The following is a 15,344-nucleotide window of genomic DNA, read 5'->3' on the forward strand; positions in this document are numbered from 1 at the left end:
TGACGGGGCACGGGCGGGATGCAGCCTCTTTGGCCTTTGGCTCCGACCTTTTGGCAGGAGTAGGAGCCGCAGACATGGTTAGCGGAAAGGGGTGAGACTAGGCTACACCAGGCTCGTCTCGACACGTTAGCCCGTAAGTAGCTAGGACTAGCAGCGGGTGTTAAATCCGAGCCAGTCGCCGCGGGAGTCAGCTCGTCATGACACGTTAGCTGCACTCCTCTAGCCAATAGAGATTGAAAATGTGACGTCATTCAGGGGTAAAACCGCGAGGTGAAAGTTGCAGACTTTTATCAAGACATTAATTGTTAAGACTCTCACAGCCCTGTACGCATTTCCTGACAGTCTCTTATCTGCAGGTATCTGGAAAAGTTTCTCCCTGGTAGCTTGAAAGAGGCAAAGACACTCTCCCAGTGTTGATTAGTGGTTGTCCTACCTGTTTCCAAAGTCTAAATGTGTTATGTAGAATAGATATGATAGGATAAAGACTTCAAATTAAAGTGTAGTTTAATCTGCTTAAGAATACGTATGGTGCTATGTTTCACCACATTGCTGTCATACATAGGCTGACGAGCTTCCTGCTCCAGTTACAACCATGTAGAGCAGGACTGCCCAACCTTTTTTGCGCCACGGACCAGTTCATGTCCAACAATATTTCCATGGACCGGCCTTTAAGGTGTTGCGGATAAATACAACAAAATTAAACCAGTACCAAAAAAAAGATTTGTTCATAACACAGAGAAAAAGACCCAGTGAAACCAAGGTAACAATAAAAAAGATTACAAAATAACGCGAAAAAACATTTTAAAAACCATGAATTTCACATAAGTAAAGATGAGTGAACTCAATTTTGTAAATATGAATTATGAAGAAATAACGGGAGATTTTGAAATAAATATAACTACTTTGGCAAAATTATCATCTTAATGCCATTATAGAGGGAGCGTGTTTACTGTATACCCAACTGGAGCTCAGATATTAAGGGAGAGAAGTTAGATTTTAATAGCGAGGAATAGCACTTTGTAAGCTGAATACCCAAATACGTGAACTTCTCATAAGCTGTACCGAATGGGAGGTTTTGTAGCCAAGATGAGTTACTCACATGTTACCAGTAGTGGTTTTAGATACGGGTGGTATCGTGGTGGGGGGGCGGCATCACGGACATCGGCAAAAAAAAAAAAAAATGCTCGTACTCGTGCTGTCCCGACGTCAGCCAGCGCATACTGGGAATGGCACAGGCACCGATCGGTTTTCTATCGCCCATTTGCTGGGAGTAAGGGCGCCCTCCGTTTGCGGCGCAGAGAGGAGAGGGCGGGGCGGCGGGGGAGTCTCTGGCTGGCTGGAGCAGCAGCTAATAACCAACTCGCAAAATAAAACAAAATAAAAACAAAACAACAAACACGAAAACACCAGACATCATGATACAGACTTTATAACTACTTTTTGCACCGATGTTTTTTCGAAATTCTGTACGCGAAAAGTGAGCGCGAGAGCCCTCGGTGCACCTGCTCGCTGCTGAAGTCAAAGTAAACTTTATTGTCATCTCCGCTACTTACAGTCCAGGATATAGAGACGAGACGACGAGGCTGCAGCTACAGCAGTGCAAGTAAACAAACAACATATATAAGAAGAGTAAGAAAATAAATATACAGTTTAGGACTCGGGGTAAAGGATCAATAACAATTTAAAATTTACAGTCTGATGATTTAAAGTCTCACACAAGCCGTCGAAAGGGGCGGGGCCTGCTGCTTCCAAATAGAGCACATTTCATTCATAATGTTGTAAATCCAAGCCCATCATGTATTCATGATTTGAATCCTGGGTTGTGTGAAATCCCAGAAATGCACCTTAGACAAAGTGAATCTGTGAACTAAGGTCTGTTAGGTTAAGTTGTGGTGATCCTCGGGTTGAGGGATTTGTGTTCATACTGGAGTGCAAAATTAAAACCAATGGAAGATGGACAAGAAAAGTTCAAAGCCATCAGGTGCTCAGTTTAGAAAAAAGAGAAAAGAAGAGGAGGAGAAACGAGCAAAAGATGCAGGTAAGCAGATGTGTCATTGGATAATGGCAGGTCATCCTGAAACAATCAGAATCAGAATACTTTATTAATCCCTAAGGAAATAATGTGGTTACAGTTGCTCCAAGAAGAAATGGTAAAAATAGCAACAGTAACAGACTAAACTCCAAACAATACATTATGTTACAGATTTTAATATTAATTGTCGGGGGGGGCGGGCTCGACTGTGTAGTCGAGGGCCTCTTTAGGATCGGTAAAGCGTTTCTTCATATTGCATAACACCTAGTATCCATCTGCACTTTGCAAATGCAGTGGGTGAGGGCACCGGGTGAGTCCGAAGAGGCTTCCGGACCTACATCGCTCGCATCATTCCTCTTAGGTTTAGGCTTCACAACTGTTGAAAACCTCTCAAAAAATCTATCCACATTAATTAGCAGGTTATAAATTTGCATGTTTGCGCGTATTCAAAGATTTTTGTTAAGTAATTCTGATGAGCTATCCCACGGCTCACTAGCGCCCCCCTGAGCTCATGCAAGTTCTTTTCTTGTCCTACTCTTTGTTTTTTCTTTTTTCTTCTTGTGTGTTTGTATTTTTGACTGAGAAATGAAATTTTGAGAAACTTGGAGCTTTTTAACCACCTCGGTGTTTTTGTTTTGTTTTTTTCCACAAACCTTTTTTGAAGATTAAAAACTGCAGAGATTTTAGCAAATATATAGTTTTAGGAATGTATTCAGGTTTATGTTGTGGCGAGCTCTGCGCCGTCCTGATGTTTGTGGTTGAATTAACAAGTTTATGTGGTGGTTTGTTTTCAGGTGTTTGTTCACCTGTCCAGTCTGGAGCGAAGTATCCTGTGGTCTCGCTCCATTCTCAACGCCCGCTGTCGCATCTGTAGATGCAAAGGAGATGCAGACAACATGGTGCTATGTGACAGCTGTGACAGAGGACACCACACCCACTGTCTGAGGCCACGCATGAAGGTAGGCACACTACACCGGCACTGTGAGGCACAACTTTGTTTGCAGGTGCACTAACACTGCATGTTTACAGTGCTGCCGTTTTCTTTCATCTAGTATTTTGAATAAATGTGCTACATTCAGAGATCTAATGTTCCTTCCTCCTCCTGTGTACAAATTTCTAGTTTCACATATAAAATGTATGAAGTGTGTGAGCCATGAACCAGCAAGTATTTGGAATTAGAAAACACGTGCTCTCTGTGATTGCAAAACCTGCAGGTTGGGCAGTAAGCAGGTAAATGTTTTTTCCTGCTCCACCCAACCTTCTTGAACTTGCCATGAACAGCACCGTTACCAGGGATGAGTGATCATCGCTATTGTTACTAGTCAGTACCAGATTTACTAGTCCTTCAGTCTATGGCTGCGTTCACTCTGCAGGTCTTGATGCTCAATTCCGATTTTTTGATCAAATCCAATTTTTTTTTGTCTGCTTGTTCACACTACAAATAAAATGCGACAGCAAACGCGCTCTAGTGTGAACGCTCAAAGCGGCCGCATGTGCAAAAGAAGACGTCACACACAGCGCGCTCTGTTCAGACCCAGAGCAAACAGTATGTTTGACTGATGGCCTTAATATAAAGACGTCGGACTTCACGTTTCCCAATTTTTGCTTTAAGTTATTTTGTTATTTACATAATAATGTAAATAACCTAATAATGATCCTCACTGCTGTTTCAGAGGAGCGCTGCTTCAAAGGATAGCTGCAGATTATACAGTACAAATAAAATGTTCACGTTGTCTTCCCAACAGTTTCGCTGGATGGCCAGGAAGCGTTCGCGATGTCTTCTCCGGCGCTGATAATCGGCGTCTGTCTTGTGTCAGTGACGTAAAAGACGGATTTAATGCGACGTGACCATCAAACAGCAGTCGCTTTCTGAAACATCAGATATGTATCAGATTCAGCACCACATACGAAAGTGACCCAGATCGGATTTGAAAATATCGGATTTGTGCCGTTCACACTGTCACACCATGATCGGATAGATGGTCGCACAGGGTCAGAATAATCGGATTTGATGCGCTTTCGCCTGCAGTGTGAACGCAGCCTAATCGATGCCCAATGCCACTAAATTATTGTGTCCTGCATCGTTGTTGAGAAATCCTATAAATCTGTTCATCTAAGCCTCATCCAGTTATTAACACTATTGGAATGAGATCGCGGATACAAGCACCGGAAATTAGCTTTCTCTGAAGGGTGGATGGGCTCTGCCTTAGTGGTAGGGTGAGTTCAGTCATTTGGGAGGGGCTCCAAGTGCAGCAGCTGCTACTCCTCTACGTCGAAAGGAGATGGCTAAGGCTGCCCCCAGCTGTTATGGGAGGAGCATGTCATACTGAGAGGAACCCCCATGTGTAGGCCTTAATACGCTGGAGCAATTACATCTGCCTTTTAAACTCTTTGAAAAGAATGAGCTGTGTGCACAGTTGGATTGTGAGGCAGCTTCAGGCTGAGCACGTGTTTGACATGTTTGAGGGAACCAACCAGCGTGTTTTCACTCAGTCTGTTCCAGAAGGTGAATGGTTTTGTCCAGACTGTCGACCCAAACAGAGATCCAACCGCCTCCCATCCCGTCAGCGCTCGTCTATTGACGAGGAGGAGGAAAGAGACTATGATGATGAGGAAGAGGAGGAGGAAGAGTCTGAAGAGGAGGAGGAGGAGGAATCTGAAGAAGAGTCAGAGGAGGAAGAGGAGGAAGAAGTTGTCGTGAAGTAAGTGTTAAAAATAAATCAATAAATGACCTCGTTCTTCAGGAATGAATCGTTCTGGAGCTTTTCTTTTGAATCTCTGCAGCCCTAAGAAGAGGCAGACTCCACTCCCCAAGGGCAAGAGCCAACAGGCCACACCCAAGAACAGCATCACCACGTCAGGGAAAAACACATCAGCCTCCAAGTGAGTGTCTACCATAGATTGACCTCTTAGGTCATGTAGTCCTGATGGCAGTTTTACAATATTCCCTGACCTTACCTTAATTCCATTTTATTTAGTTGCCTCAAGGCACTTTATTATTGTAGGGTCTTTACTTTATATTATAAAGTAAAGACCCTACAATAATACAGAGAAAATACCAACTTCATATGACCCCCTATGAGCAAGCAGTTTGGTGACAGTGGGAAGGAAAAACTCTTTTAACAGGAAGAAACCTCCAGCAGAACCAGGCTCAAGGAGGGGCGGAGTTAATTAAGTAATTATTGAAGTTAACTCAGAAAGATCAATTGGAGAAAAAGAGTCTAACTTAACATCAATGGTACTAAGAGTAGCTGTAGATAATATTACATCTGTGGGATGATTACTGGTAATTTTTTCTCTAATGATAAAAATTGTATTTGTGAAGAAGTTCATGAAGTCATTACAAGTTAGCGTTAAAGGGATGGTTGGCTCAACAGAGCTCTGACTGTTTGTCAGCCTGGCTACAGAGCTGAAGAGAAACCTGGGGTTGTTCTTATTTTCTTCAATCAGTGATGAATAGTAAGATGTTCTGGCTTTGTGGAGGGCTTTCTTATAAAGCAGCAAACTAAACTTTAGTGCAGTCACAACAAGTCCTGATCTAACTTTACTATTTACTTATGCTAACTGTGAAACTTCATTTTGTGTTAATCTAGATGAGTTTGCTGTGTTTCCAGTCCAACTTTACCGACTCTGTCTAATCACAGATCCTCAGGGAAAAAGCCCATAACCCCTCCGGCCTCTGATGGGAAAATTCCAACCCGCTCCAGGAGTCGGACTGGTGCTCATGTGAGCCATGAGAACGTGGAGCCAAACAGTCACATAAGCAAACGCAGCACCAAAACTTCACCAGCTCAGAGCGAGTCTCGCAAGAGGTCATTAACAGGTAAGCAGCCAGTCAGCAAACAGTAAACACCTGCTGAGGGTGAACTTTAACAACTAACATATAAACATCCACTCAACAATGTGTGCACCAATCAGTAACCAGCCAGTTAACATCAAATAACTCTGACAGGTGAAGACTGTGGTCCAGGCAGGTTTCTGTGCAGTACAGGACCACAGTGGCACCATCCTGATTCTTAGCCAGCAGTATTGGTGCATTTGCTGCTCTGATCTGAGCACACATCGGTCTCTCCCTCTGCTCCTCGTAGAAACCGCCGCTCCTCGTAAACTGTCCAGACCCATCCTGCCTGTCCTTCCCTCGTCACACTCTCCAGGAGCCTCCTCATCGTCCTCTAACCGTCGTTCCTCTGGGAGGAACCAAGGAGTACACGAGCTGTCTGCCTGTGAACAGCTGACAGTGGAGCTAGTCAGACATGAAGACAGCTGGCCCTTCATGAAGCTGGTGTCCAGAACCCAGGTACTGCACCCATGTAGCTGTGTTTTAGTTTTATGTTTAGACCAACAAGAAGTTGATGAAAACGAAGCAGAAATGTTTCTCAGTCCGTATACATCAGAATTAAATTTAGTCATCTTAGTAACAGTTAGATACTTACCTCAAACACAACTTGGTAGGAAAAGCAGACGAGTCAGGTTTAGGAACATGAACTATGGTTCAGGATGGAGGTTTAACACTGAAGATGTTGTGGACCACAGCACTGTGCATCCTTTGTTTTGTGAGGGAAATGGATGCAGCAATATGCAGGTATGCTTTGACAGTACGTTTGGGATCATTGTCATGCTGGGAAATGGAGCAGTTGCCATTTAGACTTTTTCCACAGTAGTAATTAACTTCAGGCCCGGGTCGAGTCCATATTTGATGTCATTGTGTCTGACCACAAACGCAGCCTGTAGCATATTTCTTTACCCGTTACATCTCCATACAGGTTCCAGATTACTATGACATCATTAAGAAGCCGATTGCGCTGAACACCATCAGAGAGAAAGTCAACAACTGTGAATACCAGACTGCAGGTGAGCCACGTGTAGATCACTGCGGTCAGAACATGCGTGCTTCTGTGCAGAATGTGAACATGTGACTCTCATTTCTCTCCATTTGGTGTCTGCAGGCGAGTATATCTCAGATGTGGAGCTGATGTTCTCCAACTGTCTTCAGTATAATCCTCGTCACACTAATGAGGCGAAGGCCGGACATCGACTGCAGCGGTTCTTCCACGCTGAGCTGAGCAGACTTGGCCTATTGGAGCACGGCTCTGCCCTGCCCACCAAACGCTCCCGACACTGAAGCAGACGCACTCCTGTCACCTTCACCGCCGTCCAGGGACTGGAAAGAGGAGACAGATGTAGAAGTTGCAGTTGTTTTGTTCCCGAAGGACTGAAAAGGTGTCAAAATATATTAGCAACCTGTGTGCTCCGTTAAGCAAAGGGATAACGGGGGGCAAAGGTCAGCAGAACCATTAAATTAATGTTAAAAAGAGTTAAAGTTCCATTGTTAAAATGAGCTTTTTTCCACTGCTTCTTACATGAATCTGTTCTGGGAGCTCTGCCCTTCTCATGTGTTGTGCGTTTAAAAGCGTCTCTCTCAAAATTAAATACGTTGCAGCTGCTGTGAGTTCATGGGAAAATTGTGAGCTAGGCTTTGTATGACCTGCTGATCAGGGCATTTATTTCTAATCTATTGGATAGACAGACATGTAGCAGATTGATGGGCACAGACACATTCCTGTGGCACTGTAACGACAGTAGAGTCCCACCTGATTTCACCTGATGTTTCCTTTAATCCAGAAAAGCAAAAACCACTAAATACTCTGGGACTTGAGGCCCTCAGTGTTTTCTCAGGGATTTGTGATTTCAGTGTAAACTGTTTTGGTACAGCTAGTTTTACTGAAGCGGAGCAGCTGCAGGGATTCGGGGCTCAATCGATGGAGGTCTGTGGCCAGCACTATTACAACAGTAAATTGTATTTAAATAGGTTTTCTAGCATGTGAAGTATGACCAGATTGGTTTACAAAGGAACATTTAATAATAGAAAAATAACTGATTAATTCCTCTACATGAAGTTATTTGATGGCATGCACAGCCTGCAGCATGACCCTTGGGGTGACGTGATTGCAGCTTCCATGCACTCAGACTCACTGTGGGGCGTAGAGCTGAATAACTTTAGCTTGGTTTGAACGGAAATGCTTGATTTTTCATTAGGATACAATCAGAACATCATAAAAACTTTTTGGCTAAATTTCATCTAATGATGACACTGAAACAACAGCCTTGTTTTTATTGGGATGTATAAATTTAAAAGACGCAGGTAATATGTACATGTACACCTGTTTATGCTAATTATCAATTCAACCAGACTGTGTTGATTGTGGCTTCCACAGACTTCTGTAATGATCTACTGGGTGAATTTCAAACTGTAACCAATAACATGCAGCTAGTAGTGCAAACCCTTTCATTATATTGCATTGGCAGAGTTATAGATGCAGTTTGAGAGACTATGAAGATGCTTCAACATCTCAGGAACACCTTCCCCCAGCTTAGCATTGAGACTCAAAGGATTCCTTTAAAGCTCCATTCAGACGGGATTCAGTTTAAAGGCGTGGATCTGAGTCTGTCGTGCATTGAGCTACTTGATAACAATTCTCCTTGTTAATCTGACAAAACACAAAAGTCTGATCAGATCTGATCACTAAAGAAGTGCACGATTTGAGCTGGTCCTTTTAAGCTGCAGCTGCCTCTGTGGATTTGTAGTTGTTTGTTTGTTTGTTTGTTTGTTGTTGTTTTTTTGACTACTGAGTTTTTCTACATTAGTTGTTTTGGTTTTGTCAGCATTGTCAATTACATGCTCTGATGATGATGATGATGTCTGCATTGAAGGATGGAGGTCAGCAGTAGACACTACACTGGAGCTGCTGCAGCCTCACTCCTCCCCTCCCCATCTGCTGTGTATTTATTTAGCCTCAGTATTGTCTTTATTTATGACTGCTAGCCTCCCTCTTCCTCCTGAAGCTTTCATCTGTTTGTTGTTCTAATGTAAAAATAAATTGCCTTTTTATAAGCAACTACATCCAATCACATGATCTTTCATCTTGACAGTTGCTTTTGTGAATCTGTTTTCTTACATTATATATTCTTTTTTTTCGTACATTATAATCTGAGGCGATAACTGAAATATTCAACGGTCTTTGTTACTATCAAAATTAATCAGGATCTAAAAAAAAAATGAAAGCCATCATGTAAAGTCCACATTCGAGCGCACAAAAACAGTTTGCAGACTAGTTGGGCAAAGAAGCCTCTGCCACCTATCCTGACCAAGTTCACCTGTGTCTGCCAGTCTTTATCACCACAGTCCTGCACCATGGCTCCTCGCACCCCTCTTCCGATGACCAACTACACTATGATGATCTTTTTCCCTCTGTGGAGAGCAAAACTACTGGTCTTATGGTAGTGTGGATAACATCTGGAACCTGGGGCCTCCTCTTCAGGTCTGCTCTTGGTTTCCATTCTTAGGCTGACTGAAGTAGACTTCAGCTGGTTTTACTGGATACTGCTGGCTTTGCTCCCTCTGCCATAAAGGTTATTGCAGGTGTAGTCTTAGCTGTAAATGGACTTTCCCTGAGCCAGTACGCTGTCCCAATGAGAGATGACAACCCCAACCCCCGTCCCAAAGAAAATATGTAGACTAATAAAAAATTAGTAGTTAATGAAAATAATTTTAACATCTGGATTTTGTGTGTGTAGACCTGATCCAACTTCAACCTTGAATGGTGGTTGTGTGTGTGTGTGTGAGAGAATGTGAGACTGGCTGCAGGAAAACATTTTTTTTTTTAAAGTGTCTCCAGCCTATTATTATACATGATTCTGAAAGAGAGAGATCCTATTAACTTCAAGCGCCTTGAGACAACCTTTGTTGGGGCTATGTAAATAAAATTGAATCGAATTTGTGAGCCGGCTCCCTGCCTTCCTGTATTGGGGTGCCTCGTTGAAGATCCACACTGGTCACATCAGTCTCACAGATACATGAGAAGTACACACACACACCTATATCATATATAGATAGATATGGAGATAGACAGAGAGATAGATATCGAGATATGGAGATCGATAGATAGATAGATAGAGAGATCGATATATAGATAGATATCTAGATATATATAGAGATATATCTCTAGATATAGATATATAGAGATATATCTAGAGATATATAGAGATATATCTAGAGATATATCGAGATATCTAGAGATATATCGAGATATATAGAGATATATCTAGAGATATATAGAGATATATCTAGAGATATATCTAGAGATATATCTAGAGATATATCGAGATATATCTAGAGATATATCGAGATAGATCTAGAGATATATCGAGATAGATCTAGATATATTAGCTCAAACAGCTGCAAAGCCTATTTTTCCCAGCACGGGCGTGTTGAATTCTATAAGAAAGCCATAAATAGGTGTCTGAGTCTTCTATCAAAAATTACAGCTATCTTTATGAAGTTGTAGAAAAACGCTTTATTTCGCCAAGACAGTGCGTTTCTCGCTATTACATGCATTTGAATGGAGTTCTCGCTAAAACTAAGCTGATCTTGTAAAAGTTTACAGTGAAGAAAGAAGTAAACGAAGCTCTTTAAACATTGAATGCGCCTCCACAGCTCTTCCTGATGAGTCTTACGGAGTGACATCGGTCAAGAACCGCCTCTCTTCCTCTTCCACTCCCTTCCAGACTCCCCCCTCCTTTCCTTCTTCTTTGGTCAGCCGGCCACATTCCCCGCTACCTTTCACCCACGAGAAATACCGTTCTGACAGCAAAGCAGTCCGGACAAACCCCGGGACAACATGGTAAGAACCAGCCGAAACGGTCCCGTGTGCTGGGCCGAGGTTCGGAGGAAGCTCTTTGTTTGCGGTGCGGATCCGTGACACGCCGTTATTTGCGTCTTGGCGTGTAGCATGATGTTAGCTAGCATGGCTGCCGCTCCCGTTAATTAGCCGCTCTCTCAGCAGATTATTCGGTGTCTACGTGGTCGAGCCACCTCCGACATCAGGATTTAGTCTACTGACGTCGGTACATTGTCTTTTTTTAGTTTGTGTTCAAAGATTTTTATCAAAATTATCGGCCCGTATTGTGAGTTGGGCCAGGTCGGACCAGACTGGGCCGTGCCTAGCCGCAGGCCGTGTGGCCCGGGGCGGCCATCTTATTCCAGTTGATGTCCTGGTGCGGTGACGGGCCTGAATCCTGCGGGTCCGTGTGAACGTGGTTCGGACCGGATCCGGCCGGCTGGACCTGCTAGATTAAGGTGAATGGGGTCCGGAAGGCCCGACCGAGTCCGAGTGAATGAGACGGACGGTGACTGTGCAGTCTGTATGGCGGCCTGTAGGCTAAGCTGTGGTGCACCAGTCAAACCAGCCGGGGACTTCATGTCACTTCTGATTGTTTTAAAGAGAGCAGTCCTGATTCTCTTTGCTTTATTCTGAATTTATTAATGCATCCGGCGGTTTTCTTCATTGCTGTTATTGTTATTTATAAGCAGCTAATGCAGCAACTAACTTTGTGTAATCTGACTAATATGGATCAGTTGTTTGTGTATGCGCATCGATGTGTTTCTATACCTCGAATATTTTTCATATGAAATGGAAACTCATTCAGTATTTGTGGATGCCGTTCTGTAGGTGCTTTCCTAAGTTGGAAAAGCATCATCATCATATTGCCTACTGCATTTTATCGTTTTCACTTATCACCTCTCGGTCTTCAGAATCCAAAGTCCAAACCAGAGATTGTTTTTATCATCAGTGACTTTGGGTGGAGCTGTCATGCCAGCTGTGGTCATCACCGTCTCCCACTTGTAGTGTTTCCTCAGGTCGTGGGTATCATCCTCCTTTAACATAGAAAGATACACTTAAACATTTGTAAACGTGTGTGTGTGTGGGGGCGCGGTCAGTGCTGCATAGTATAACAAGCAAAAAGTGTTTACATATTTGTCAAAAATGTATCGATCCAGTGATGCCAAATAGTGATATTTTCTTATATGAAATGCAAATATAAATCAAACTCGTTTGTATGAGCAACATCAGTTGCTCTTGCAGTCCACCAGATGGCGCAATTGAGGTTTTCCCCCTTAGTGAGCTCGGCAGAGGTGATGACCACATGTGGGATAACAGAGGCAGAGATGGAAACGCGGAAGGTGTCATTTGTGTTTAAATCAAATTTCTGGACATTTTTTTTAATGAAATGGAAGTGATACATGGGGTCTGCAAGAAGTGTCGTATGAAAATATAGAAATTCTACGAACATCAGGACTCATCTCACGTGTTACACCCAGGGATGGCTTTGCCTTCCTGTGTTAATGTTAACTCTGAATCAGCTCGATCCAAGCCAAGTGCTGGTTGGCTACCTCCCAATTCAGAGCAAGCCAAGAAAATAACACTCTATCTGCAAAGACCTGTGTCTGTACAGCATTGTGGAAAATGCTCCAAACACTGGAACCCAGGTATGGGATACCATCACAACGTGGATTCTCTACAGAAAGAGAAGAGGCCGTTCCCGAGCTCAGGAGGAATCTGACATCACTGAGCAGGATGACAGACCGACACCCTGTCATACCAGCCAGGATGAGGAAGCCGTGTGGGCTAACAGACTGGCTTGGTCACACTTATGATGATGTTGGAGCACCTCCAAAATTATTATCTGCCACAGCTGCAGAGGAGGAAAAAAGATCTCAGGAGGGCTACACCACTGGCACTAAACTGGTAGAAATCCCATGAGCAAGTCTGTCCTCTCCTGGCCATGCTGGGGGGAAAAACTCCTTTGTATCCCAGGTACTAGTGTTTTAATAGAAGTCTTCTCGATGGCTGGAGACATCGTCACACTTTGACCTCACAGCATGTTGATCAGCTCCTCTTTAAGAGTCACAGTGTTGACTTTCCTAAGAATACTAACTTACTGTCGTTGGAGGCCGACCCGTGACTGCTGCTCTCAGATACTGCTGGGCTTGTCTGTTTTCTCGCTGTGTGCTAGAGAATTTAAATACATGGTGTCAGCAGTATTAAACTTTATGTCACATAATATAAAATGTTATCAAATTTGGACCGGTATTATTGGAGACTATATTACAAACAGTTGTAGACCGAGGCTCCTCATTCTTTTTTGACATTTTGCAACAAATGAAGAGCTTCACTGAGTTACTGCCTCTTCTTTGCAGGCATCAGGTGTGACAGTGAACGATGAAGTCATCAGGGTGTTCAATGACATGAAGGTCAGGAAGTCTTCAACCCAGGATGAGGTGAAGAAGAGGAAGAAGGCGGTGTTGTTCTGTCTGAGTGACGACAAGAAGACAATCATCGTGGAAGAGGGAAAGCAGATCCTGGTGGGGGACATCGGCGACACAGTGGAAGACCCCTACGCCAGCTTTGTCAAACTCCTCCCACCCAATGATTGTAGATACGCTCTGTATGATGCCACCTACGAGACCAAGGAGTCCAAGAAGGAGGACCTGGTTTTCCTCTTCTGGTACTGTATTATTTGGGAGTAGTCAGGATTATGAGATCAGTCTGAATCTGGGCTGAAGTAGATGGGATGGGTGCAAGACTTTGAATACATAATCTTTCTCTGTGACAGTATATACATATGCTATAAATAATTTTCTTTACAAAGTTGATTTGCTGTAGTTTCCTTGCTGACAGTTTAACCAAAAGGCATTTCCAGTGGAAACTGGCCGACACATCCTCAGCATAACCATGTATAACATCCACACAACTTAAAAAGAGGTCATACACACACAACACGGTAACATTATGTTGAAGCACAGTACGTATCACTCCGCCAGGCTCCGCCTACGATAGCCGTAATGCTCCAACAATCCATCAAGCGGTGCGGCTTCGTAGCTCAGCAAAGTCGTACTGAAACATCTGACAGATTTTCGAGCGCCGTGTACGACATAACATCGTTTCGAGGTCAGTAAACACAACCAGAGTTCATACATAAGGCACACGGGATTATAAGGGGCTCTGTCGACTTTCAGAAAAATCAAAGAATGATTTTAAGTGCGCCGTATTTTCCAAACAACACGGTAATAACGACGGCCCGCTAGCATGCTCTACCAAAAATAGTGCTTTGTTGTGTATCTGACGGACGAAAGCTAAACCAGTTCCACACCAGTGAAGCTGCAGCACTTTTACAAACCAGTTCTGGTTCATCTGTTTCATTCAACGATCCACTTTCGCCCTTCTCATTCTCTGTCGCCGCCATGTGCGTATGAAAACAAAGGCACTGCGCGTGCGCGTTTTACCCATATTCTATCGCCATGTTTCATTTTCTTATCGTTGCCCAACATTACACCGGTGTTACAGAGAACGGTATGATATAGCCCAGCCCTAGTTCTAAGCCTGAGCTTTTGGCTCGCAGGTCTTGCTTTCTCCATAAGCTGATCTCATTATTTAAACCTTTGTCAGGGTTTAATGTGAACATCCACCATGACATCATGTGACTCTGTTTTTCTTCCTCCTCAGGGCTCCAGAGAGCGCTCCACTGAAGAGCAAGATGATTTATGCCAGCTCTAAAGATGCCATTAAAAAGAAGTTTACAGGTAAGTGTTCAGATCTGCATATACACCACTCTGTTATTTGTTTGGGCCATCATCGAGCCTCTTTATTGATGATGTTGCTTATTTTTAGGTAGAAGCACGAGTCGGAAGTTCACGCGTCTGACACACCTGTGGTTATGACATTCACTGCTTAAAAATTTCATGGTCCAAAGTTTGAACATATATTCCTGTGAAATAGCTTTTAAAGGGGTGGGGGGCTTGGGCTGAGACCCAGCCTATTCATTTGTCCTCTGTAATGCAATTTTACTGTATTTATACAGCGTCAAATCACAACAACAGTCGCCTCAAGGTGCTTTATACTGTAAGGTAGAGCCTACAATTAGGGCTGGGCGATATGGCCTAAAATCCATATCGCGATATAATTTGAAGCATGTGCGGTAACGATATATATCACGATATATTCTTTTCTTCTGTATAACGTATTTTCCACACTATAAGGACTTAAAATCCTTTAATTTAATCAAAAATCGAGAGTGTTCCTTATGTATGAATTCTGGTTGTTCTTACTGACCTCGAACCGATTTTGGCTGCAGAAATCTGTTAAAAAATGTTTTAGTACAGCTTTGGTAAGCAGCACTGCTTGATGGATCGTCAGAGCATTACGGCTGCTGTAGTGAGGAGCTTCACGGAGTAATCTGGGTCCAAAACTCCGTCCGCTTCAGGTCCCAAAGTCAAACGAACACAGAGTTAAAAACGGTCTAAATCCTTTCATCTTTAATTAAATCATCAGCGTTGCTGCTTTACCAGGTGTAACAATGAAGTTTTACATCCAGGCATCCATGAAAACAGAAGTTATTAAATTTAACGGAGTTAGAAGTTAACTAAACAGCAGTGGCGTTTGCAGGGTTACTGAAGTTGGACTACCTGGTATAT

General features: G+C 43.2%; 2 protein-coding genes across 2 annotated transcripts in view; both read left to right on the top strand.

The window, feature by feature from the left end:
- baz1a (bromodomain adjacent to zinc finger domain, 1A) overlaps positions 1-7,346 on the top strand; it is a 42,192-nt gene extending 34,846 nt beyond the window's left edge. Inside the window, exons 34-40 of the mRNA XM_042227254.1 lie at positions 2,827-2,991; positions 4,526-4,734; positions 4,817-4,915; positions 5,677-5,855; positions 6,121-6,329; positions 6,796-6,883; positions 6,979-7,346. Of these exons, the coding sequence (XP_042083188.1) occupies positions 2,827-2,991; positions 4,526-4,734; positions 4,817-4,915; positions 5,677-5,855; positions 6,121-6,329; positions 6,796-6,883; positions 6,979-7,154 (1,125 nt within the window). The 3' untranslated portion in view covers positions 7,155-7,346. The remainder of the gene's footprint in view (positions 1-2,826; positions 2,992-4,525; positions 4,735-4,816; positions 4,916-5,676; positions 5,856-6,120; positions 6,330-6,795; positions 6,884-6,978) is intronic.
- Positions 7,347-10,574: 3,228 nt separating this feature from the next.
- Positions 10,575-15,344, top strand: part of cfl2 (cofilin 2 (muscle)) — a 9,513-nt gene continuing 4,743 nt past the window's right edge. Inside the window, exons 1-3 of the mRNA XM_005938696.3 lie at positions 10,575-10,713; positions 13,071-13,378; positions 14,377-14,453. Of these exons, the coding sequence (XP_005938758.1) occupies positions 10,711-10,713; positions 13,071-13,378; positions 14,377-14,453 (388 nt within the window). The 5' untranslated portion in view covers positions 10,575-10,710. The remainder of the gene's footprint in view (positions 10,714-13,070; positions 13,379-14,376; positions 14,454-15,344) is intronic.

This window comes from Haplochromis burtoni, unplaced genomic scaffold (genome assembly GCF_018398535.1).
Source record: "Haplochromis burtoni strain Fernald_Lab_line unplaced genomic scaffold, NCSU_Asbu1 Contig_251, whole genome shotgun sequence".
NCBI lineage: Eukaryota > Metazoa > Chordata > Actinopteri > Cichliformes > Cichlidae > Haplochromis > Haplochromis burtoni.